The sequence below is a fragment of the Alternaria hordeiaustralica genome, assembly GCF_023758085.1.
Source record: "Alternaria hordeiaustralica strain BMP 2776 chromosome Unknown scaffold_4, whole genome shotgun sequence".
Taxonomy (NCBI): Eukaryota; Fungi; Ascomycota; class Dothideomycetes; order Pleosporales; family Pleosporaceae; genus Alternaria; species Alternaria hordeiaustralica.
The window spans coordinates 731,774-754,519 of NW_026056776.1; the positions used below are offsets into that span (position 1 = coordinate 731,774).

Sequence of the window (22,746 nt, forward strand, 5' to 3'; positions counted from 1 at the left end):
CGCCTGTAACGGACGTGAAGCCCAATTCGTGCTTACGAAACATTCCGGAAACAAGCAGTTATCCCTTACTGGCATCTTTCACGCCAAAGTAATCACAGTTGATATTGTATTCGACATGTCAAAGTCTGATGGACTTCAAATGTATCAACAAGTCGTTGAGCTTTACGAGGGGATCGATTGGAACGCCCCCATGAGCGACGTGGCTTTGCCGGTGCTAGCTCGGACATTAAGTACTGGTCATGACATGAGAAGTCGCTATATCAACAGACTTGATAAGAATTCACGTCGCGCACACTACGCAGCATTTAGACGCTACCTTGAATGGTATCGTGACCCAACGGCGGACTTTGACAGCTTGCGTGGCGACGCACTCGAATACCACAATCAACTAAGACGCTGCAGCCGGAACCGTCGCTTCTTTTGGACATCGAAAAAGGACTATGGTATTGGTCCAGCATGTATGCGTGAGGGCGATATCGTCGTGGTGCTCTATGGGGGTAGTGCGCCGTTCGTGTTGCGACGGAAAGGCGACAAGTTTCTCATGCTAGGCGAAGCATATGTCGACAGTATTATGAACGGTCAGCTTGTAAAGGAAGTCGAAAAAGGGCGCCGACAAGAGCAGGAATTCTGTCTCATATAGACAAGCGGCGATACTTTCAAGGTTGACCCGTCTCCACGTGCAGGCGCTACCTCTTCGGCGACAATCGTCACCCCGCGCTTCTCCACACTCCAACCTCCGCCATTTCCAGGCACAAACATCAAGTCACTAAACGCATCGCACTGGGCGCTTTCTCGGTGAACTTCATGCCGATCAGCACCACAGCGTCCCTCCACCGTGTTCTTTTAATCTATCGCGTTCCTGTCGCGTCGCTAACAACCCTGGCTCTTAATATGGAAAGCGGAACATCAACGCGGAGACGTCATGGGACCTCGCGCGAAGTGAAAAGGACAGAACGCAAGAAATATGGGTGATGGAATATATAGCTGGGATTGGGCTGTGATAGCTTTCGGGCTCTACACGCAATTGAGACTCCGTAACCTCTACGACTGCATCCTCAGATCGTCTGGCATCATTTCACTTCGGCATATAGACCCTCAATTGATAGCAACATGAGACTCTTCTCGCTCCTACCACCGGCACTCCTCGCAGCGGCCGCCTACGCCAGCGAGGACACCTCCTCCTCCCCAGCAGCCGACGAACCCACGCCCGTAGGCGCGCTCTGGACCGCCCAATGGGACGCCACAACCCTGCAACCCTACACCCAACACTGCCACTCCAAAAACACCTACACCGCCAAAATTTACAAGCTCAACGAACTCTACCCCGACCTAAAAGACGCCGCCCCCCAACTAAAAGTCTTCTACAACAAGCAACTCTACGCAGGGTCTTGGGGCGGCATCGACGTACACGGTACCGGCCGCGAACTCATACAGATGAACATGGCCGATATGCCGTATAAAGTGCGGGAGTGGCTGAAGACCGAGATGTTGCAGAGGCATTATAGTGTGCAGGATGACATGGTGTTTTTTGCGCCGGGCGCGATTTACCCGATTTTGCCGTTGTGGGTTGATGATGCCGAAGAGGCGGAGTGTGAGGGTGTGTTTGATGGGTTGGAGAGTTATTCGAATGAGCCGAGGGATGGGGCGGTGATTGGGAAGGTTGGGCATACGAATACGGGGGAGAAGGAGGTTAGGTTTACGGTTGAGGCGCTGAAGGTTAAGGCGAAGAGTGAGAGGAATGAGTTGTAGGGAGTGAGATGGTGGTGGGACTTTGCTTTCATATTGTTTTAGTGTTTGACTCTAAGAGTTCGATCATGGTGTTCGTTCCTGTTTAACAATCCATCGCTATGGGGTATCACTAAATCAATTCCATAGATTCAACGCCGTGCAAAGCACTTTATATCCCGTGTGGTGACGAGGCGATGCCTCTACCAGTAATTGACGACATTGAACATGTGTCCTTCACTCTTCGCAGGACAGTCCTTCGCTTTGTGTCCTACCTCTTTGCACACATAGCAAGCCAATGGGCCTTTCACCTTCGGCTTCTTGGCTGGCTTGCTTGTCTGCTCGGAAAAAGACACGTTTGAGGTACCGTTGGTGGGAGGCAGAATGGAGGGTTGATCAATCAAAGTAGGGACGCTATTGACACCTTGGCCCCCCGGAGGCGCTGGACGTAAAGCTTTCTTCTTTGGCGCTCTGATTGATTTAGCAGACTGTTGAGTCGACGCGTTCGTGAAAGATGCAGTGGTCTCGCGGGTCACAGGAGTGGTGTTGTTCGTAACCTCTTTTGCCTTGGATTTACGAGGGACTGGAAGCTTGACCACAACCTTTGCGGGTGCAGGTGTTGGTGGCGGCGGTTTACTAGTCACCTCAATCTTCGGCGCAGGCCCTGTACCAGCGTGAGGTTGGGGTTTATTATCGGCGGTGGCTTCGACAGGCTTCATGGGACAGTCGCGGGCGAAATGGCCTTGCTCGTTACAGGTGTAGCAGGTGGCTGGTGGACGAGTCGCCTTCTTCTTGGTCTTCTTGGAAATTGCTGAATCGGTGGCGACCGAGGGCTCGACGGGCGGCGTGTTCGTTGACGAGGGTTCCAACACCTGCTCTACGTTCTCGTACCCGTTCGCATTGCCTGCTTCTGCGAAGGCTTCGGCTTGTTGTTCTGCAGCAGCCTTTGCGTCACGCTCTGCCATTTCCCTGTTGAGACGCTCGACCGTCTCTTTGGTGACACGCTCTATAGTCTCCCTAGTGACACGTTCCACTGTCTCTCTAGCCACGCGCTCTAACATCTCCCTGGCCTCGCGCTCTGCCGTCTCTTTTGCTTCCAGTTCGGCGCGAAAGTTGGCCTCTTGTGCTGCGAGTACCTCGGCCTCTCGTTCTTTGGCTTCACGTTCCGCACGCTCTTGAGCCTCTTGTGCTGCACGCACCTGGGCTTCGTGTGCTGCGGATTCTTCAGCTTCCTGTGTCTCACGCTCCCTCGCCTCGAGCGCAGCTCGCTCTCTTGCCTCACGCTTGGTCTTTGCTTTCGCTTCTTTTTCAGTCTTTTGTTTTGCCTCTAGCTCGGCAACCTCACGGGCCTTTTGAGCGTCTTGTTCGGGAGCATTTTCTTCTTGGGCTTCATGTCCATCCGCCATCTTCTCCTCGGCAACCTTCTTCTGTGCTGCCTTTTCAAGAGCGGCCCTCTCCTTCGCAGCCTTCTTGCGAGAAGCCTTCTTCTCCCTTGCCTCCTGCTCACGAGCCTCCTTCTTCTTTTCCGCTACTAGGCGGGCAGCTTCTTGCGCAGCTGCCAACTCTCGTGCAGCTTTCGCCGCTTCGTCTTTCTCTCTCGCCGCCTTTTCCTGCGCAGCCTTCTCTGCAGCTTCCCGAGCGAGCTTGGCCTGTTCTTCACGTTCTGCTTTCCGTCGCGCCGCCTCGGCTTTGCGCTCCTGTTTTTGTCGCTGGGCTTCTTCCTTACGCGCAAGCTCTTCCGCTGCCTGCTTTGCGGCCTCTTCTTCGGCGTTGTGTGGTTGCTCTGCTTCTTCTCCATTGGTTTGCTCCTCGTCCTGGTCTCGCTCGACCGAGTCGGATCCTTCCGGATCAGAGTGACGTTTAGTCGTCTGAGGCTTCTTTCCGCCCTTGCCTTTCTTTCCCTTCCCCTTCTTTGGCGCCACGCCAGTGCCGTGAAAATTGAACGGGTGAATTGGGGATGACGCTTCGATCTTCTTCTTGCAACCTCGACAGGCAACAGCTCCACCACTTGGACAGCGATAACTGTATTCCTGTACGTGAGCGGCGCAAAACAGGCAAGTTTGTCTCCCCTTCTTCCGTTCCCACCCTAGATCCATAATGGAGTCGTCGTCGGGACGTAACCCAGCCTTCCGGAGTTCAGAATCATAATCGCGTTGCAAGCTGATGACCCATAATTGCGCCATGGCGCGCTTCTTCTCTGGGTCGACGATACGTATACCATCACCCTCTGCTTGTCGAGCCGCAGCCGCCTTCTTCAGTCGCTCGATACATTGCTTGTTGATGTCTTCGATCGCCGATTTCCTGGCCCTTTCTTCAGCGTTACGTCTAGCCGCAGCTTCGAAGTTCTCGCGCCGTCGGAGCAACTCTGCCAAGAGGATTTCCTCCGGGTCGCAGCTGTCAAAGCCATCAAAGCCACCACCGAAGCGGCCACCTCCAAAGCTAGGGCCATAGCCGCCAGAGTAGTATTCGTAATCGCTGTCGTCGTCGTACTCGTACTCGTATTCGTCCTCGTAGAAAGCCTGTGCCTCTGCCCATGCTTGCTCCTCCGCCGCCCTTCGCATGGCCGCCGCACGGCGATCCGATTCGGCCTGAGCACGAATTCTCTCTGCGGATTGCTTCTGCCGCCATGCATTGGGATTCCGCATGTATTCGGCATGTTCCCTCCTGTAGGTGTCCCATTGTGTCCGTATACTGCTATAAGACTGATCGTAGCGCGTCTTGCCTTTCGGATCCCTCAGGATGTCGTAGGCTTCTTGGATTCGTCGGAAGTCGGCCGCATCGACAGCTTCACCTGGCGCCTTCTTGTCGGGATGATGGAGGAGAGCGAGGCGGTGGAAGGCGGTCTTGATCTCGGCACTAGAGGCTGCTGGGCTCACTTCGAGGTCCGCGTACGCGTCTGGTAGCTTGGGCTTCGCGGGGCCCTCCATGGTTGAGATGGAGTTGGGATTGCTGTGGCTGTGGGGTGGGTGGGTGGCGTGGAAGAGCCTTTCTCGCGGAAAAGTTGAGCGTGTAGCCCTTTGGAAATGGAGTATAGGAACGGGTACCTGCAGCCTCACAGCGATTCATTGCTTTGGACGCTCGAAACTTCTAGACAAACGCGTCGTAGCGTGGTGGCAGGGGGCGCACGGATCAAACGCGTTATCAGGTGCTCTTATCTCCGCACTGTCACTAGTGGAGAACCTGTGGATCTGGTCCACCCCACACGCGACTCCCATATTTGCTTGTAGCACTAAAGCGAATGCATTACTACTTAGAACAGTATTCTCACATACCATGAGACAAGATAGCCCTCAGAGTGTACCCTCACTCCACAGCCTTGGCCTTACGATCACCCTCATCCCCATGCGCATACGCATAAGCATCGATACTATGTTTCGCAAACGCCCTCGCAGGCAACCCCTCCGCAAACATTATATCCAACTCCTCATACGTTCTTCCCTTCGTCTCCGGAAGACGGAAAAACGTCCAAACGAAAAAGATCAACGCGCCTCCACCCCAGAAGAAGCCCGTCTTGCCCTTCCAATCACCCGCAGTGGGGTTCAGCATATACGGGTTGATAACGTTGGTGAGAATCTGGGCGATGTAGTAGCTGATGCGAGCTAGACACACACTCTTGCTGCGAAGACGCGTGGATGAGACTTCTCCGACAATGGCATAGCAGATGGGTCCGACGGTCATGTAGTACCAGAAGAGCCAGATGATCATCATAGCAGCTTGGGCGTAGTTGCCGCCGGACGAGTCGCCGGCGCCTACGCTGATGAATCCGACGATGAAGAGGATGGCTGCTAGACCACCGAGGCCCCAGAGGTAAAGCTTTCGACGCCCGATGTAGCTCATGAGGACCCAGGAGATTAGTGTGCCGACTGATGCCATGCCGAGACCGCCGACGGACATCTTGAAGGAGATTGAGGTTGAGACTCCTGCCTGGACGAAGAAGTACGTGGGTGTGCCGCCCATAACGGAGCCGCAGATGGGTTGGGCTGCGAAGACCATGCACGCGATTTCTGTGCGGCGGCGGTCGATGCCCTTGAAGCATTGAAGGTAGGATGTGTTTTCCTCAAGCGACTTCTCCAGTTCGTTTGTCCGAACCATCATCGCGACCTTTTGCTTAGCCATGTCACGTTGGGAGACAGACCCAAGACGGATGAGCATTTGCTCGGCCAGTTCGAGATTGCCGGTACGAACGTGGTACCATGGGGACTCGGGTGCCATCCAGAGGATTGCAAAGAGTGGGATAGGCCATGCCCATTGGATGGCAAAGGGTATCCGGTATGCCCATTGTGTGTTGTTGCCTGAGAATGCGGATTGTACTCCAGCGGAGATGAGTTGTCCGAATGCCCAACAAAGGTTGACGTATACGGTGAGGTAGCCTCGTAGAGCAAGCGGACACACCTCACTCGCGTAGGCAGGCGCCATGGTAGCGAAAACACCCCATGGTATACCGCAGAGGAATTGACCAACCAGGAGGACGGGGGCGTTGGGCGCGAAGAAAGAGATGAAGATCAGCGCGCAGATAGACGCGAGCGACACCAGCAAGACGGGACGGTAGCCAAATCGATGGATAAAGTACCCGTTCGCAAACGCGCCGATGATGGTGCCGACGCTCACAGCATTGCTGAGTCCATTCTGCCACGATGCCGTTATCTCATACGTCTGAGTGCCTTGATTGAACTCTCCATATTTGCGTGAGAAGGACGGCTGTGCGAAGAAGGAGCTCATCAAGACGATGTCGTATCCTTCCATGATGATGCAGGTGGATAGCAACACCGACCAGAGCACAGCTTTGGGGTATTTGCGAATGGCTTGCATCAATGTCATCTCGTGTTCCTCGTCGGCAGCCGCTTTGGCCTGGTCGAAGGTAACCTCATGGTGTTCCATGGTCGCGGCCTTTTCGTCCATGTCTGCCATGATGGGTCGGATTGGATCGGTGCGTGCACCAGGTATGTAGAAGCAAAAAGAAGACAGCGAACCAAAGAGTCCGAATGTAGACCTCAGAAGCTGTTGGTTGTGGTGAATTATGTGGATCTACGGACATGGCCACGGTATATACATAGTTGGCCATCCTGCACCAAGCCGCTCAACCATCCATGCATGGAACATGGCTGCTACCCCAGGTTTTCTCCACCGGAACACAACTACCCCATGGGGTGCATGCCAGGCTTGGCCTGTTCCTGCGAAGGCCAAACTCCGGTGGAGATGTTCTTAGACGCGGCATTTTCCAGGAAGACGCGTGCGGGGCGTGACCACTCTGCCGGTAGCGTGGATCCTTCACTAAGGCCCCCGATGGAGAAGCGCCGTGAGGCTCCGGCGTCTATTGTGCCGAAGAATACGAGAACTTGGCCGTCGCCAGTCATGGTACTACCGTGATCGTGGGCTTGCTGGCATGGCCGAGGTATTGCGAGGGCGGGTGACACGCTAAGCGGAAGCTGAAGGGAACCTGTTTCCAGGATCTACTCTTCCGATGAGATGAGATGAGATGAGAGCTTAAGGTGGGAGACGTTGCATGATACAGGCTGCATGACATTCATATTATCGCTCTTTCGTGAGAAGTCGAAGCAAATTTATATAAGACCGTTCGATGCCCCATGTGTGACCCGCGTCTTGCGCAGAAGACGATGAACTGGCGTCTGGACTTGATAAAATCCCAGAGCTTTTGGCTAGAATGGAGATCCCTTCTTTCGCAATCCGCACCGGGGCTGCTTCATGCTCTAGACTGCCGACATTGGCAATGTATGCGGACATCTTATGCCCCATACGCACATACGTCTGTACTAGCTCATCGTCCAATGGCCGGTCAAGATGGAGGAACGATGGTTCGGGTTCCTCATCTGACTCGGAACCAATGGCTTCAACGGCTTCGGGAAGATGCATGCAGACGCAGAAGGCCCAAAGTATGAGTGTCGCAATGTAAATCGCATATGGCTCGAACAGGCTGCGACAACTGTACCTGCGGACGTGCCAGAAAAGGGCCCCACAGTGCACCAGACACAGTCTAGCTTTGCAATGATCTCGAATCACCCATTGTAGGACCTGAACGCGCGCCGTCGCGAATGACTGTCCGTCTTCCGCATTGACTAGCGCGGCTTCGTTGAATGCAGATCCCGATGCGAACCGCTGTATGGCGCTATTGGGGGCAAGGATGATCAGGCGAGCTAGATGCAGCTGGAGAATGGTGTGGTGCTCGAAACCCGAGTGGCGTGCGACCTTACTATTCGCAGGCCAATGCAAAACATCCAAGCTATCACAGGCGCTGTTACGCCACTTGATGGAAGACCGCTTTGTCGGCGACCAGTCTTGTTGTATGGGTGGTGGCATATCGCTACGTCGCTGTGGCGTAGATGTTGGTATCCATGAGTTAAGACGAATGCGATCTCGGGCCAGAACGTCCCGGGTATGGCGATAGATGGCACTGACAAGTAAGCTCATGCTGAACTCTCCTAGATTGACTGGTAGCCGCTTTTCCACGTAGATCATCTCTAGTGCTTCTATAAAGGTAACACTTGTGAGACGCCTTTGATTATGTCGAATCAAGCCTGGTTGGTCCCATACATCCTCGTGACATGGCAACAATACGTCAATATCGTCGAACTGGATGAGAGGCTTGGCCTGAAACTGATACACGAACATCGTATCGAGTGTCTGCTGCAGTCAGCTACGCATCTTTCGATAACAATAAGAACAAATTACCCAAACCATCATCCCAGTACGAACCATTGCCTCTCTGAACAGCCATTCACGAAAGTCGGGGTTTTGCTCAGGATCAGCCGTCCTTGTCAGATCGTAAGACTTCTTCGTTTGAACAAGTAGACGGAGTGTATGGCAGCCCTCTACTAGATAGTGTCGTTCTACATGGGCACGTTCTACCAGCATTTTCTTACCCGAATGCAGCATGCAAGCGATATTCAGGATACCAGCTTGTAGAATCCGTAGATCTGGGTGGGCAACGAACCGGGAACAGCTCGGGCTGTAATCGACATCCTCGTTACCTGCCGAACCTTGTGGGCCTATTCCATACTTGCTTCGGGTGAGAATGGTACTCAGCAGACCAAATAGAGATTCGCTTGTTTGGGAATGCTGCGATAGCCGTGAGTACTTTGAGCCGATAACAAAAACGGCGATTAGCAAGAGCCAGCTCCTGAAAGCATCTTGGGCGAAGGAAGACGGCCGCAGGAAGGGGAAGACTGGGTGGAAATGGTCAAAGTACTGGCGAACAGAGATGACGACTTGCTCATATGTGGGAAAGTTCGAATCGCTCAAATCGACTGGGCTATCGCGGCTTTCAGCAGCAATACCTTCCAGCAGAGATTGATAGGCTGCTGGTGGACATAATTTGTCTTCGTCAGAGGTACCAAGTGATGCAGAAGCATCATTATCTTCCGCATCTTGCAAGTCGATGGTTTCTTCTGAGCAAATCGAGTGTTGTGATCTGCCACCGAACGGGGCTCTGGCACCTGCCCCATCAACGTAGTATCTGTTTTCCGACGTCGATGTAGATATTACGGAGGCAGTATCCTTTGAATGTTGGTCTGTATCAGGTATGATCCTATTTGGATGTGATGAGTGTGATGTTGTGGTGATCGCAGGTATTGAGGGTGTTGTTTGCGCGACGGAACAAGTCCACTGCTCCACGGTGCCGTTAGCTTGGCCTCCGAAGTTTGCGAGTAGTGCATCCAGATCAATAGGGCCTGAGTATTGGGGCGATAACCAGTTCACGTCTGACAGACTCAAACCAGGCATGTCGAATGGGTCAGAAGCAAGCAAGTTGTTGTCGACGTTGCTATTCCACGCCCATGCATTGACAGAGGATTGTCCTATTGCATCGTTGAAGTCCGCTGTTCTGAACTCGTCATTGCTGTCTCGATTGACATTGTTCGGATGCAGATCCCCAGTACTGAAGGCGTCTGTGGACTCATTCGCGCCAGCATCCGCCGTTCTGCCTCGCGCGCTGCGGAGTGCCGGGTACTGGCAGCTGTAGCCACGTTGCAAGCACCTGGAACATTTTGGACCGCGCGAACATTTGACGCGATCTGAAGCGCATCGAAAGCACGCGCGTGATGTAGGGAGATGGGTCGTAATGTCGCTGTGGTCATTGTGCGCTGCGATGTGACGGGTGAGGACATCACGGCGTGAGAAGGACTTGTGGCAGGAAGGGCAGGGGTACGGCCGTTCGCGTGTGTGGATCCTCATATGACGTACGAGATGCTCTTGCTTCCCGAAACCGCGACCGCATATTGAACATATTGCATTAAACCGCTCCTGCGCTCCGGAGGAAGTCATCGCCAGAAAGGTAGGAGCGAATATTGTGCGGAGAGAGCGTCAATATATGCCCAGGCAGCTCGAACTCGAGGTAAGACAAAGGACAGGGCATCCCAGTCATCATGGTCCCCCAGCCAAGATGCATGCGGGGGGAGGAGCGATGGGATCTAGTGGCAGGCGGAGGATGGCGTGGCTCATAACTGGGAGGTAATCACGAGCTTGGAAGGGTGGGGCTCGCACGGGCTGCAAACATCATGGCCACGATTACTCAACGAAGAAGAGCATGCGCGTTGAAGTCAAGTAAGCCCTAATTAGAGGAATAGATTGTTCATTTAGAGTCTGTCGACATCATCCTATACACGCTCGAACACCGGCATAACCTCCAACGGACTGTCAACCTCAACATCCTTCCCACCATCCCACGTCTCCCCACCCCAAAAGCTCTTCCACTTCTTACCACCCTCCAGTGGCGGAAGATAAACCTTCGTCTTCGTCTGGCCCTTCGCCAGCACCGGACAAATCAAATACTTGTCTCCGTACATATACTGCTCTTCCACCTCCCAAGACCTGCTATCCTGCGGGAACTCATAGAACAGCGCCCTCATAACCGGCGAGCCCTTCTGATGCGCCTCCTCCATAAGCTTCCTCGTGTACTCACGTAGATCCTCGCGGATACCCATGTACTTCTTGCAGATCTCGTAGACAGCGGGGCCGTACGACCAGACTTCGTTGTCTGCGCCGCTGCGGCAGGATGGGCTATCTGCGGTCTTGGGTTGGCGTGGCTCGCGGTCGCCGTGTAGGCGCATGACAGGGCAAAAGGTGCCCCATTGGAACCAGCGGACGAATAGTTCGCGGAACGCTTCGTCGTCGGGGTTGCCGCCGTGGAAACCTCCTATGTCGGTTGTCCACCAGGGTAAACCCGAGAGACCCATGTTGAGGCCTGCGGCGAGTTGGTTACGGAATGTGCCCCAGGAGGAGGAGATGTCGCCGCTCCATACGAGGGCGCCATAGCGTTGGCTGCCGGCCCATGCGCAGCGGACTAGGTTGACGATGTTCTTTTGGCCTTCTGCCTCCATGCCTTCGTAGAATGCGCGCGAGTATTCTCGGGGATAGATGTTGCCGATTTGTACGTTGGGGCCGAGGTGGTAGCGGTAGTTGTCGAAGTCGTAGTGTCGGTACTCTGGCTCTGCTTCATCCAGCCAGAATACTTTGATGCCTTTCTTGTAGTAGTTCTGCTTCGCTTTGTTCCACACATAGTCCCGCGCAGCAGGGTTCGTTGAATCAAAATGAATCGTTTGGCCTTGGAACGTCATGGCTGTTCGTACACCACGCTCAGTCCGGATGAGCAGACCCTTCTCGACCATTTCCTCGTAGTTTTCTGATCGACGGTCTACAGTTGGCCAGATGGATATCATGAGCTCGATCTTCAGCTCTTCGAGTTCTTTGACCATGGCATCGGGATCGGGCCAATACTTTGGATCGAACTTCCAGTCTCCTTGCATGGTCCAGTGGAAGAAGTCGATTACGATGAGATCAATAGGGAGATTCCGTTTCCGGTACTCGCGTGCGACTTGAAGAAGTTCTTCTTGGGTCTGGTAGCGCAGCTTGCATTGCCAGAAGCCTAGACCGTATTCTGGCATCATTGGTACCTGAAGTAGCTTGTCTTTAGCTTCTCACTCACCTCATGGCATGAACATTGGGACTTACCTTCCCAGTGGCATCGGCATACGACTCGACAATCTGCGCTGGTGTGTCGCCAGCTACAACCCAGTAATCCAAGACTTTGGTCGACAGCGCCTCGAAACTCATGATGTTCTTGCCAAACACCACATTGCCAATCGACGGGTTGTTCCACAAGAAGCCATACCCAAGCGATGAGACCGCAAAAGGTACGCTAGCCTGGGAGTTCCGGTGCGCAAGTTCCAGTTGCGTGCCCTTAATATCAAGGTAAGGTTGCTGATACTGTCCCATTCCATAGATCTTCTCCTTGGGATCCAGACTCTCGAATCGAGCGGTAAGCTTGTAGTCGCCTCCATGAATAGGATAAAATTCCCGGGCTTCGACTTCCAGTGCGCTGCATTTGGGGTCGACAATATCGCGGCGGTTACGGGCGTATTCTTCTAAGAGAACTTTACCGCTGGTGTTTGAGATGGTGATCTTGCCTCGCTTGCTGATGGTGGCTTTGACGAGGCCATTGGTCAGGGTCGCTGACTCGTCGTTGTTGGCAAGGTCGATGTTGGCAGAAATCTTGGGCTGTGGAAGGAGCGCCCAGTCTTCATGTGGCATGGTGGGCATCTTGGTGGAACGAACGCGGACTGCGTTCTTGCCCCAGGGCTCGATCCATAGCTGCTCGGCATCGTATGTGAAAACAAGGCGGTTGTCCTTTGATGTGAACATGATGTAGTTATCGGATTAGCCGTGCAAAGCTTACGGATACGTGTAGCTGCCCCAGAGATGGAGGGGCATAGACACGTCTTTTACATTGTAGCAGCTCCACGTACGCTTACCGATGCTACGGGTACTCGCGATTGGGAAACCCGCCGTTTGCATTTCCCCGGTGGCACGTTTCGTGAGTGAAGTCATACAACCTTCCAAGTGTGTGGAGAGGGGCTTCTCCATCGGAGTCTCCACCGGGATACGCGCCGCGTGCTAGTCCTGGACACGTCGATCTGGCGGGGTTGGCCTTGGCATGGGGAACGCCTCATTAATGAACAACGGCATGTGCATGGATTCCTACACTATGCCGACAGCTCCACCTATCGTACTGAATCGTAGTCTGATTTTACTTCCGCCAATAGGTCTGGACAAACTCATGTGCCCAGTCGATCACCCCGGCCTTCCAATCGCCCAAGGATTCTTCGACGAGCCCTTCCCATTCTCTCGCTGCCTCGTCTTCACCCTTGGCACCACCAACACCCTTTCCTAACCACATACGCTCTTGGACCTTCCTTACGCTACCTTCCCTCTCTACCTTGATATCGGGGATGTTGGCTCCCTGCATAAGAGCAAAAAGGTTGAGTATGAGGTTCGAGGACTTGCGCAAGGTAGACCATGCTGTGTAGGAGTACTCTTTGAAGACAAGATAGTTTGGGTGCTGCACTCCACCCATGCCTTCAATCATCTCGCGACAAAGCTTCATAGCTGGTGCGAAGGGCTTTGGGTCTCGTCCCAAAATGTAGCCGAAGTCTACGTGGAAGAAGGCACCCGATGGAGCGAGCAGGAGGTTGTCAAGATGGCGATCGCCAACACCCAGAAGGTAGGTTATTACACAGTAGCCAGCGCAGGACTTGATGTAAGTGTCCATTGCCTCCTTCCGAACGCCGAGTGGTGCGCTATCGTCAGGGTTATTAGCGCGCAGGTAGGCCAGTAGGGAGCCCTTGTGCTTCTGGCACGCTGCTGCAATGCTCATCGAAGGCACGAATTGGAAGGCGCCAGCGGAGGTGGAAGTAGCGAGAATACGGTAGGGTGTTAGCTTGAGATCCAGATTCTCTTTGCGAAGAAGTCGATCCATCAATGTGATGATTTGAATGACGAGTTGATCCTGCCGTAGGTCATCGCCAGTCTTGAATATGATTGGATATGGATTCGACGTTGTGGTCTTGAAGGAGAGCACCATAGGTAGCAACGATGATTTTAGAACATTGCAGTCTTCCGTTGATATCCCGGTGATGTACACAGATGGATCGAGGGGCAGAGGAAGTGGGTCAAAATTGGTGAGTTCGTTCTTGGGGTCAGCAATCGCCTTCTTGAGACGGGCAAGCTTGGTAGGCCGATCCCCTCCACCGAAGCGCACATCTTTCGATATTTTGGCCAAGATGGTGAGCAGCTCGCCCTGACGCTGGAAGGTCTTGCGGGTTTCGACACCTTCAGGCGTCTTCTCCAACTCGACCATAAAATCGTATTCGACCTTGGCAAAGAGTTCACGATGCTCTGGCTCCTGATCGGTGCTGAAGTCGCTAATCTCCACCATGAGGTACCAATGTAGGAAGTTGCCCAATGTGAAGCTGTTGGCTGCACGAGTGACCAGGAAACGTGCTAGTGACGAGTCGTCACCTTCGCCTGGTGCCTCATACTTGAGTGCCTGCACCAATTGTAATAGGTAGAGCTGGAGCTCTTCGTCGTCGGCCTTCTTCAACCGTTCGACAGCGTAGCTTCGTACTACGGGGTGGTCGAAGTGGGGTCCAAGAAGTTCAAGCGCGTCGTCTACATCTATTTCTGCCCACTTGTCGAGCAAGGGTGCAGCTTGCCGGGCTTCTCGTGGGTTCTTCCAGTTAACGCACTTGACAAACTTGGTCAAGGCCCGCTTGTCACGTAGCAAGAAGTATCGGAACTTCCAGATATCGTCTCGCTCGTGTGATGTGATTTCCTCGAGCGGTCCCTTAGAGAGCAGTAGATTGAGCTTGTCTCGAACGTGTACGTTGGGCTTACGGTCGCGATCGAGTGAATCGGTCTGCTGGCTGCGCATCAACTCGCGATGCTTATCTTCGGCAGGGTTCACCCGTCGGCCGACTTCAGGGTCGTAGATCTTGATGAGCCGTCCTGCATCTGCATCGCCGTATCCAATACCGTCGATGTCGATACCTGGTCCAAATGACACTTCGGGTGGAGGACGCAGCCTCACATCGGCTTCGGCTGGCAATCGCAAGTCTGATACGGGGGGCGGTGGGTATTCGACGTCGGAGAAGACGATCGCGTGGTCGAAGCGGGGCAATTCGATGTCGAGATAGAAGAGCTCCTGGTCTTCGCCGTCTGCAGAGCCGTTCGTCCCATTCGTCTTGGCCTGGCGGTTCAAAGCCGCAGCCTCGGCCTTGAGCGCCTCTTTCCGTATTTGCATCATCTTCTTGTATACCAGTCCGTCGAGCCAGTTGTTGGTCGGCAGATCGCCCATCTCCTGCTTCTTCAGCAAGCCTTCTAGCCTCTCCATCTCGGCGACCTGCTCATCCACGGTATCTTCAACGACCTGCGCCTTTCTACTTTTACGCGCCGGCGGTATTACCCACGGCGTTGTAGTGTTGGTCAGGCCATCTGCTGCCTTGAAGCGGTGTATCCGACAGCGTTGCCTGCCCTTGTGGAGCGTGTTGTCGTTGTCGAAGAGAGGTATCGTCGTGCCACCAAAGGGCACGGCATGGAGACTCGAGTCGGTGTCTTCGGCGGGTGACAGATCCCATATTGTGATGGCAATCTGGGCGGAGGCGGGGAGGTTCGCATACGTCACGGGGAGCTGCAGCCATTCGTTCCAGATGCGCGCGTTCTTGAAGGACTTGTAGGCGGTTTGGACGGGCACGGTGAGGGGCTTGCTATCCGCCCATATCTGCGCAGTGACATACAGCTCGAAGTTCGGGCTAGGCACTTGTCAGTAATCACCCTCCTCTCTCACCAGGTGAGAGGCGACCCACTTGATATTCGAAGCTCGGTGCCTAAGGTCCGGCCTCTTCAACAACACCGAGTACGGGATGGGCTTCTGGTTCCCATCAAGACGATCTCTGCATTACTCAGCACGACTTCAGTAATACTACAGCGAGGATGCCTACATTCTAACATGGACCGCCAACTCGGTCAGGTCGAGAGACGTCGCAAAGTTGAAGGCTTCCATCGTGCGCGGTGGGAAGCTGGATGCTACGGCATGCCATGGGTGTGAGGCATGTGCAAGTCTTATCGCCTACCAGCACATGACAGGTTTCGAGGGTGCTAGCGGGAACGCCCGTTCATCGCATCGTCTGGCGGGGTGAAGGAGAGACACTCGCACTGCGCACTGGATGAAGCCATGCGGGTCAGAAGCTCCACAAGCCGACGCGCATGCAGGGGTCCGCGAATGGAAAGAGCCCTTTCGCGTGCTGCACGGCTTGGCTGACGAGCGCGGTCGCACTTGCCTCTAGCAAGTCGCGCTAGCCTCTGCACATTCGGCAACCGCGTCCCAGGCACAGGACATCGCCCGCATCACCACCACCATTGCCCTGCCATACCCCTCCAACACGCCCTTAGTCCCTTTCACTTTCACGACGCGGCATGGCGCGTCTCAACACACACCTCTCGGCTACCCCCCAGACACGCGCTTCCACCGTCGACTCTCTTTATCGCGACCCCTCTGTGGCGCCCCGGAATGACAGTAATGCGCGCACCACATCATATTCCGTTCTCAGCCCGACGCGCTCAATGAACTCGGACAAAGAAAATGAGCAGCCTGAGACACGCGCAAACACGCCGCGACGAGGCAAGGCTGGCGGCATGCGCAGCGCGTCGGTGCGTATGCCGACGCCCGACTCGGGCTCAACAACTGGTAACGGCAGCAAGAGGAGGAGAACCGATAACTACGCAATGGCTCAGCCGCACATTTACGAAGATGGAAACGACGAGCAAGAGGAGGAGGAGGAAGAGGACATGCACGAAGTGGAAACGCCCTCGCAGCCCCCACCCGAGTCAGATGAGGAAGGCGACCAGAAGTACTACAACCCAAACCAGAACCCCGAGCAGCGAAGGAGACTGCGAGCAAACATGCGCGATAACCATCGTATGCTGGAAGGTGAGTCGAGCATCTTGGTCCACGTCGCATGAATATGACTGACCACAGCAGATAATCGCGATGACTATGTCAAATCACGCGACAGCGGACTGCTTGATGCTATCAAGACACAAAACAGCTTGTTCGGCAAGGTGCGACAAACGGCTGACGCTACCGTTGACTCCCGCTTCCTCGTCAGCGCCAGCGACCTAGCAGGCAAGAAACTCAACAACAGCTTAGGCAACTCTGGTGTTGGCATCGATCTGGATCAATTCGTTTCAAAATGCATATACTTTATGAAATCCGGCGGTTACATCGCAGGCGAGGAAGACGCACCCGCACTAGCCGTAGGCGATGACGACGAGGAAGATCCAGATGGGCTCGACTGGGCATTACTGGGTCGGCGAGCATGCTTCCCGCGCAACAGGCGACCGCCAACATCAAGTTTCCTGCTTGGCCCACTCTCAGTTCAGAGGCGCGTTCGTGTGACTCAAAAGAAAGCTCGATCGCAACGGCAACCTCTTGGTCCAGCAACTCGACCCCAGGAGATTCAGACCAGTGACATTCAGCAAAATGAGAGCAACAACTTGACGACCTTGGTTAAAGGTATCAGGTCACGCTTGGAACAGCATATCACAGTTTCCGAAACGTTGGTCGAAGAAGAACTCTACGCAATGCCAGGAGATGAGATACCTGACGACGTTAAAGCCGCTGCTCTTGTACGCCACAGAATTGCCATGACCAACGAAGACGAAACCGCAGTCAACCTGCTTGATTTTGCAATAAACCCTCACGACTTTGGGCAGACGGTTGAGAACCTTTTCTATATCAGTTTCCTGGTAAAGGAAGGAAATGCTAAGATAGTCAAAGACGCACATGGACTTCCGCTACTTTGTAAGTCTGCGAGTTCAATGGAGTCGTACATATACTAACTACTACCAGTACCTGCAGCACCCAGTGGCGTCTCAGAACACCGAGAGAGAGACGTACAAAAACACCAGGCCGTGTTCAGCCTCGACTTCCCTTCCTGGCGGATGTTCATTGAAGCGTATGATATCACAACGCCGCTCATACCACAGCGCGAAGTGGAAGAGGCAACTGTTGGCGCCAACGGCTGGTACAACGGCTGAGCTGTCGTTGCCCAGTTTTTCTGGCATCCGTTTCGCTTCTACGTTACATTTTCAACCTGCACGATTCCACACACTCGCCCAAGAGGGCGACGTCTTGGTGTTTTTCACTGTTCACGACGTGTCTGCACGACACCTTTCTTAAGCGGCGTTCAATCGAGTCAGACACGATGGACGATGATGGGCGGTATTTGTACCGTACCTTTTTTTTTTGGTTTTCACATTTCCTTTGGCTTTGCCAACATCTCTTTTTACGCTTTAGTTCTAGCACCTGATACCCCAAGATTTTTATTCGGATCTTCTAGAGGCATCTTTATGTAGTCGGAATGCAACTTTCGCGATTTCTAAAGGAAGACCCCGAGAAACTCTGTCGCTGTGTTTACCCGTACAGCCTGATTGACCATGTCATGATAAGAGCGGAGAGGTGGCTCCGAAATCCGGTGGTTTCTTCGGGGGCATGTTACCCCAACCCCATCCATATTGATATCGATCTTCATTCATGCATGCCAATTTTCGTCCTCATGCAGCAGTCTTCGTCCTTATTCGGAAGGAACTTACGGCTATAAGCTATATCCATCCTCATACGGTGTTTGCCATCTTCGATTGCTTCCGCGCCCTCCCGGACTCTTGTCTTGGTACTGCGATGGAGTGACGATGTGCTTCCTTATTACAAGGTGTTGAGTAAGACACTGGCCTTGTGACCGTCAGCTTGTTTCACACCAACTGTATGTAGAATGGAAGTATTTCTGCGACCATGCACTCCAACGAAGGTTATCATTTGAACGCAATCCTGGGGCTTACTGGCTGGTCTTTAGCATATCCTATCGAAACCGCTATCGTTTCTCTGACTCCCACTACACTGGTAGAAACGCCTTGCTTGAAGCCATAGCGTTTGACTACATATGCACTTAGAATTGAATAGTGATCAGCATAATCTCTAAGAGCGAGGCTCGCAAGGCTTGCATGGATGGTCCGAGTTGCTCGTCGGAGTTAACTCCAGCAGTCGGGTTCAACGCGCCGGCGGGTGTCAACATGCGCAAACAAGAGCGCAAGAAGTCAGGCTCGTAAACATTCACGGAGGCCAAGCAATCCGGAGCTTCCCAAGCTCAAGTAGTCCTGTTGTACGATTCTCAAGTAGGCAGGTGGTGATCGGCAGGATTAGTTTGCTGATGGTTGGGTATCGATCTTGCAATTTCAAGCTGGCCCAGATGCAAGTCAGCAAAGGAGATGAGTAATGGCCTTGGCTTCTTCATTCGCCTTTGTCATCAAGCGTTCATAGGGATGACTGAACGATAGCTTCGTCCTGTGACAGGCGGGTTCGGTCCGACATATGGTTCTTAGCGTCCGCACGTCTTGTGGCAGTACTTGTAGCCTAGAGCTTATTTGGCTCGCGAACCCAAACGTTGTTGGTGGAAGTTAGGAATAAGGGGGTTTGGGGGCTCATCTTTGGGTTGGCCTTGGCGAGCGTCCGGACGAATACAGTCCCCTCCCTGGTAGATGTCGTGATGCTTGGCGTCCATCTACTCAAAATTCCCAATGTGCCAGATGTGCATGACCTCGGGATGTTCCAGGACCTCAGCGCTACCTAGGTACCTTGCCAACAGTTTCGTTGCCCGACTATGCCAAGGTGCCCACTCTTCAAGCTCTCCAGGGCTACCTCTGGGGTCCAGCGTCATCCTCTCGCATGTACGATACTGTACACTCGAACATCGCGATGCCGTAAGCATCGAGTTGGGCGCCTTACTGAAATTGCAAACGCCTGTTCGGCTGATCAGTACACGTGGTGTGGGACCCTTGATCGATAGCGCGCCCTTAGCTAGCCAAGTGTTCAACGTTCTCACCAGCCTCATCTTACAATTTCTCCGCTGCACGCATGCGGCCGTTGTACGTATGCTTGATCGACAAGCATTTCTTGGTTTCATAGGTTTGAGGCCTTCGCAGCTGCGGTGAGAAGGATGACGTGGAGCTCGCTTCCCCGGATCTTCGCAGGTATAGCACCGAGGAGACTCGGGATGCGTAAACACCGTCAGGCCATAATTGCTTGTCGTTCGCATGATCAGCATACTCACATATACAGATACTAGCCACATATCAAACATAACGATGTTTTAGCCCAGACCTCGGGGCAGTTGTTCGCAGACCTCTCCTTGAGGCTCCGAAACGCGTCGATGGACGGCGAATAGCAATCGTCGGTCATTCTCCGGACACGGTGCACTGGCAGCCGTTGAAAGCCGCTGTCACTCATTCTGAATCAGGACGGCAGGTGAAACGCTATGGTACCGCAAATTGGCCGTAGCCTTGCCCATGCTCTTGGAAGATCACGTTGATGTTTGAGGCCCAACACGCGACCCCAGGCCATCGGGTTCGTGATAATCGATCAGACCAATCGGCCGATTTCAGGCATCTCCCGTGCTCGCGCACGCTGCTCCAACAGGTGCGAGGATCTGCATCTTGCGCACGAAGCGTTGAAGTTATGCCGATATGTCCTTGCTCGACTTTGCTTTCGGTGTGATGCGGTGGCTTTGGCGAGCTTCAGATGGAGAGACAGGAGCTTATACTTTCTTTCCAAGCCTCAACTCTAGATGGGATCGACAGTAGTGCGGTCGCACCCGCGAACGCCGAAAAGCGCGAGCCTCGAGTAATTGTGGATATAGATCGTAGCGACCGCCACGCTTTCCAGGTTGTCAATCCTTCAGTCGTTTTTCGTTTGTTAGTTCCCCCGTCCGTTCACGATCCACTTGTGTGGTGACTCGTGTCGCCAGTCTTTCCTTAACCTCTCCGATCATGGAAATCATGATGTCCGAAACATACTCCAACGGGACTCCTTCCTCGTTGGAAGATCCGCACCCGATGGTGGAGCTGGCTCCACCACTCAACTCTCCTCCAGTCTCAGAACCACACCCTATATACGCACCTATCACTGGAGATGCATCCGGCAAGAGGCCATCCGTGCCTTCAATCATGGGGTACCGCTCTAGGTCATCAACCCCAGGCACATCAGACCCTTCGAAGCGCGAATCATACAACCTCGCCGGCAGCACTTTCCTCATCACGAACGATGGAAGAACGCTCAAACTCCCTATGCCATCAAATTCCAAAGCCGATCCTTTGAACTGGGGCAGGTGGAAGACAGCCGGAGCGCTGTTCGCATTAGCTCTCTATTCTATTATCTGTCTCACTGCGGCTCAAGCAGCGTCAGTCATACTCGATAGTATCCAAGCAGATTTCCAGGATGAGGTAAGCTGCATTCTATAGCTACCTGAGACGAATACCGCTCACATACTACATCTAGGACATACCAAATTATCAGATCAAGGCGTTGGTTACAGGCCCGACCATGCTCATGGGCATCGGGTGCTTGATGTGGGTCCCAGTATCAATCGGGTTGGGTCGCCGACCTACGATCTTGATCGCGTCCCTTGTCGAGCTGGGTGCTATTATATGGGCTGGTCAAGCGAAAAGTTTCTGTTCGCTCGTGGCCGCAGTCTGTTTCCTCGGTTTGGCAGAGGGCCTTGCGTTGTCTCTTGTAAGTCGGGTTGCAATCTTCCTATCAATCCATCTACTAATAATATCAGGCCTTTCTAATGGTCATTGACCTCACATACATCAACCAGAGATCGGTAGCAGTAGCTCTCATGTGGTGCATGGCAGGATGCTTTGGCACTTCAGGCGTTGCACTGGTACCTGTCTTGGCCGACCACGGAAACAACTGGCGACGATTCTACCACTACTGGACCATTCCCGTCGTCATCTCACTCGTCGTCACGTTCTTCCTCTATCCGGAAACATACTTCAAGAGGCCGACTGTAGCTTTCAACGGGCTCATTCTGTTGCAGAGTGCCACCGAAAAGCTGACAGTCTACGAAGATCGCGAGAAAGACTCCGAGATCTATCGCGACCTTCCCGAATACCCGCTGCGCACCGGGTTCGCGGGTTTCCGTGATCGGGTCGGCCTATCACGCTCACCCTTCGCATCATGGGCTTCGGCGGGTCGTTGCGTCATACAGATGGGTTACTGTGCCGTCAACCCACTCATCTTCTGGGTCTTCATTGCCTCTGCCTTCAACTCGGCAAGCATGATCTTCATCGGCGCAACGTACGCACGCGTTCTTGTCGCACCGCCTTACAACATACCACCGGGCCTTGTTGGCACCGTCAACGTCGCATCCGGAGTCGGAGCCCTATGTGGCTTGCCCATCTTCGCCATCCTCTTCGGCAAGGTGCTGAAGCGGCTATCGAGCCGCAACAAAGGTGTCCTAGAAGCCGAGCACTACCTCGTCAGCTACATCCTACCCGTCATTACCGGCGCTCTGAGCTCTTCACTCTACGGCGTCGCAGTACAGTATCAATGGCGAGCGTCTGCTTTCTACTTCGCATACGGTATCAACGGCTTCTCCTTCATAACGATGATGATTGCGAACACGCTTTGGGTTACCGAAGCTTTTCCACGCTGGGCTGCCCCCGCTATTGCTGTTGTTTTTGGAGGTTGTTACTTCCTCAGTTGGGCCATGAGCTTTGCGCTCGTACCGTGGATAGAGTCACACGGATACGTGTGGGTTGGTATTGAGCTCATGATTTTCCAGATCGTGGGCGGGTTGGTTGCTATGCCGGTGGCGTTCTGGGGTAAGAGCACAAGACAGGCCATCGCTGGTAGGTGGGCTGAAGATCGGAGTGGTGCGCTTCGGCCACTGTGAAGGATTGGGCTGTTAGAGCTGTAGTTGGGTGTCTGTCTTTGCTCAGGGCATGCTGTCTTGGGTATGGATGGGTGCGGATAATTTATAATCTCGAGCTGCCGCTCAGTGGTACTTTCATGCTCGTGTACCAGTGTATGGTTGTATGTTCCCAGAAGAGAGTCACCGAAAAAGCCCAATTGAACCCGTTTGTGTCCTTTGCACCGACAATGCATCCTCTCTTGACAGTCCAACTGAGTAGGTCAGTCATATTCGGGGAGATGAGACAATGACGGGACTGCCTACATTTAATACAGCCGAGATGTCTCTCTAGGTGATACAGCGCTACCAGATGTCGATAGTCGCGTGCTCCATCAACCATGGTTGTGAGTCTGAGCCACATAAAGGACAATCTTGGTCCAGCCCTGCTCTATGAAGATAGCATGGCTGTATGAGAACATAATCTGTT

General features: G+C 53.6%; 7 protein-coding genes across 7 annotated transcripts; 3 read left to right on the forward strand and 4 right to left on the reverse strand.

Moving 5' to 3' along the window:
• Nucleotides 1-1,110: 1,110 nt before the first annotated feature.
• Nucleotides 1,111-1,749, forward strand: J4E84_003032 (uncharacterized protein; the record flags this gene model as incomplete). The annotated part of the gene is made up of 1 exon (XM_049385650.1): nt 1,111-1,749. The coding sequence occupies one exon, from the start codon at nt 1,111-1,113 to the stop codon at nt 1,747-1,749; it is 639 nt and encodes a 212-aa protein (XP_049246527.1).
• A 179-nt stretch (nt 1,750-1,928) lies between these two features.
• On the reverse strand, nt 1,929-4,652 carry J4E84_003033 (uncharacterized protein; the record flags this gene model as incomplete). Its single annotated transcript, XM_049385651.1, has 1 exon — nt 1,929-4,652. The coding sequence occupies one exon, from the start codon at nt 4,650-4,652 to the stop codon at nt 1,929-1,931; it is 2,724 nt and encodes a 907-aa protein (XP_049246528.1).
• A 376-nt stretch (nt 4,653-5,028) lies between these two features.
• Nucleotides 5,029-6,633, reverse strand: J4E84_003034 (uncharacterized protein; the record flags this gene model as incomplete). The annotated part of the gene is made up of 1 exon (XM_049385652.1): nt 5,029-6,633. The coding sequence occupies one exon, from the start codon at nt 6,631-6,633 to the stop codon at nt 5,029-5,031; it is 1,605 nt and encodes a 534-aa protein (XP_049246529.1).
• Nucleotides 6,634-10,334: 3,701 nt separating this feature from the next.
• Nucleotides 10,335-12,378, reverse strand: J4E84_003035 (uncharacterized protein; the record flags this gene model as incomplete). Its single annotated transcript, XM_049385653.1, has 2 exons — nt 10,335-11,630; nt 11,689-12,378. The coding sequence occupies 2 exons, from the start codon at nt 12,376-12,378 to the stop codon at nt 10,335-10,337; spliced, it is 1,986 nt and encodes a 661-aa protein (XP_049246530.1).
• A 385-nt stretch (nt 12,379-12,763) lies between these two features.
• Nucleotides 12,764-15,574, reverse strand: J4E84_003036 (uncharacterized protein; the record flags this gene model as incomplete). The annotated part of the gene is made up of 3 exons (XM_049385654.1): nt 12,764-15,323; nt 15,378-15,464; nt 15,513-15,574. The coding sequence occupies 3 exons, from the start codon at nt 15,572-15,574 to the stop codon at nt 12,764-12,766; spliced, it is 2,709 nt and encodes a 902-aa protein (XP_049246531.1).
• A 560-nt stretch (nt 15,575-16,134) lies between these two features.
• J4E84_003037 (uncharacterized protein) lies at nt 16,135-17,610 on the forward strand (the record flags this gene model as incomplete). The annotated part of the gene is made up of 3 exons (XM_049385655.1): nt 16,135-16,501; nt 16,553-17,374; nt 17,432-17,610. The coding sequence occupies 3 exons, from the start codon at nt 16,135-16,137 to the stop codon at nt 17,608-17,610; spliced, it is 1,368 nt and encodes a 455-aa protein (XP_049246532.1).
• A 2,781-nt stretch (nt 17,611-20,391) lies between these two features.
• Nucleotides 20,392-22,301, forward strand: J4E84_003038 (uncharacterized protein; the record flags this gene model as incomplete). The annotated part of the gene is made up of 3 exons (XM_049385656.1): nt 20,392-20,844; nt 20,900-21,133; nt 21,183-22,301. 3 exons carry the CDS (start codon nt 20,392-20,394, stop codon nt 22,299-22,301), a joined length of 1,806 nt encoding a protein of 601 aa, XP_049246533.1.
• Nucleotides 22,302-22,746: the final 445 nt, after the last annotated feature.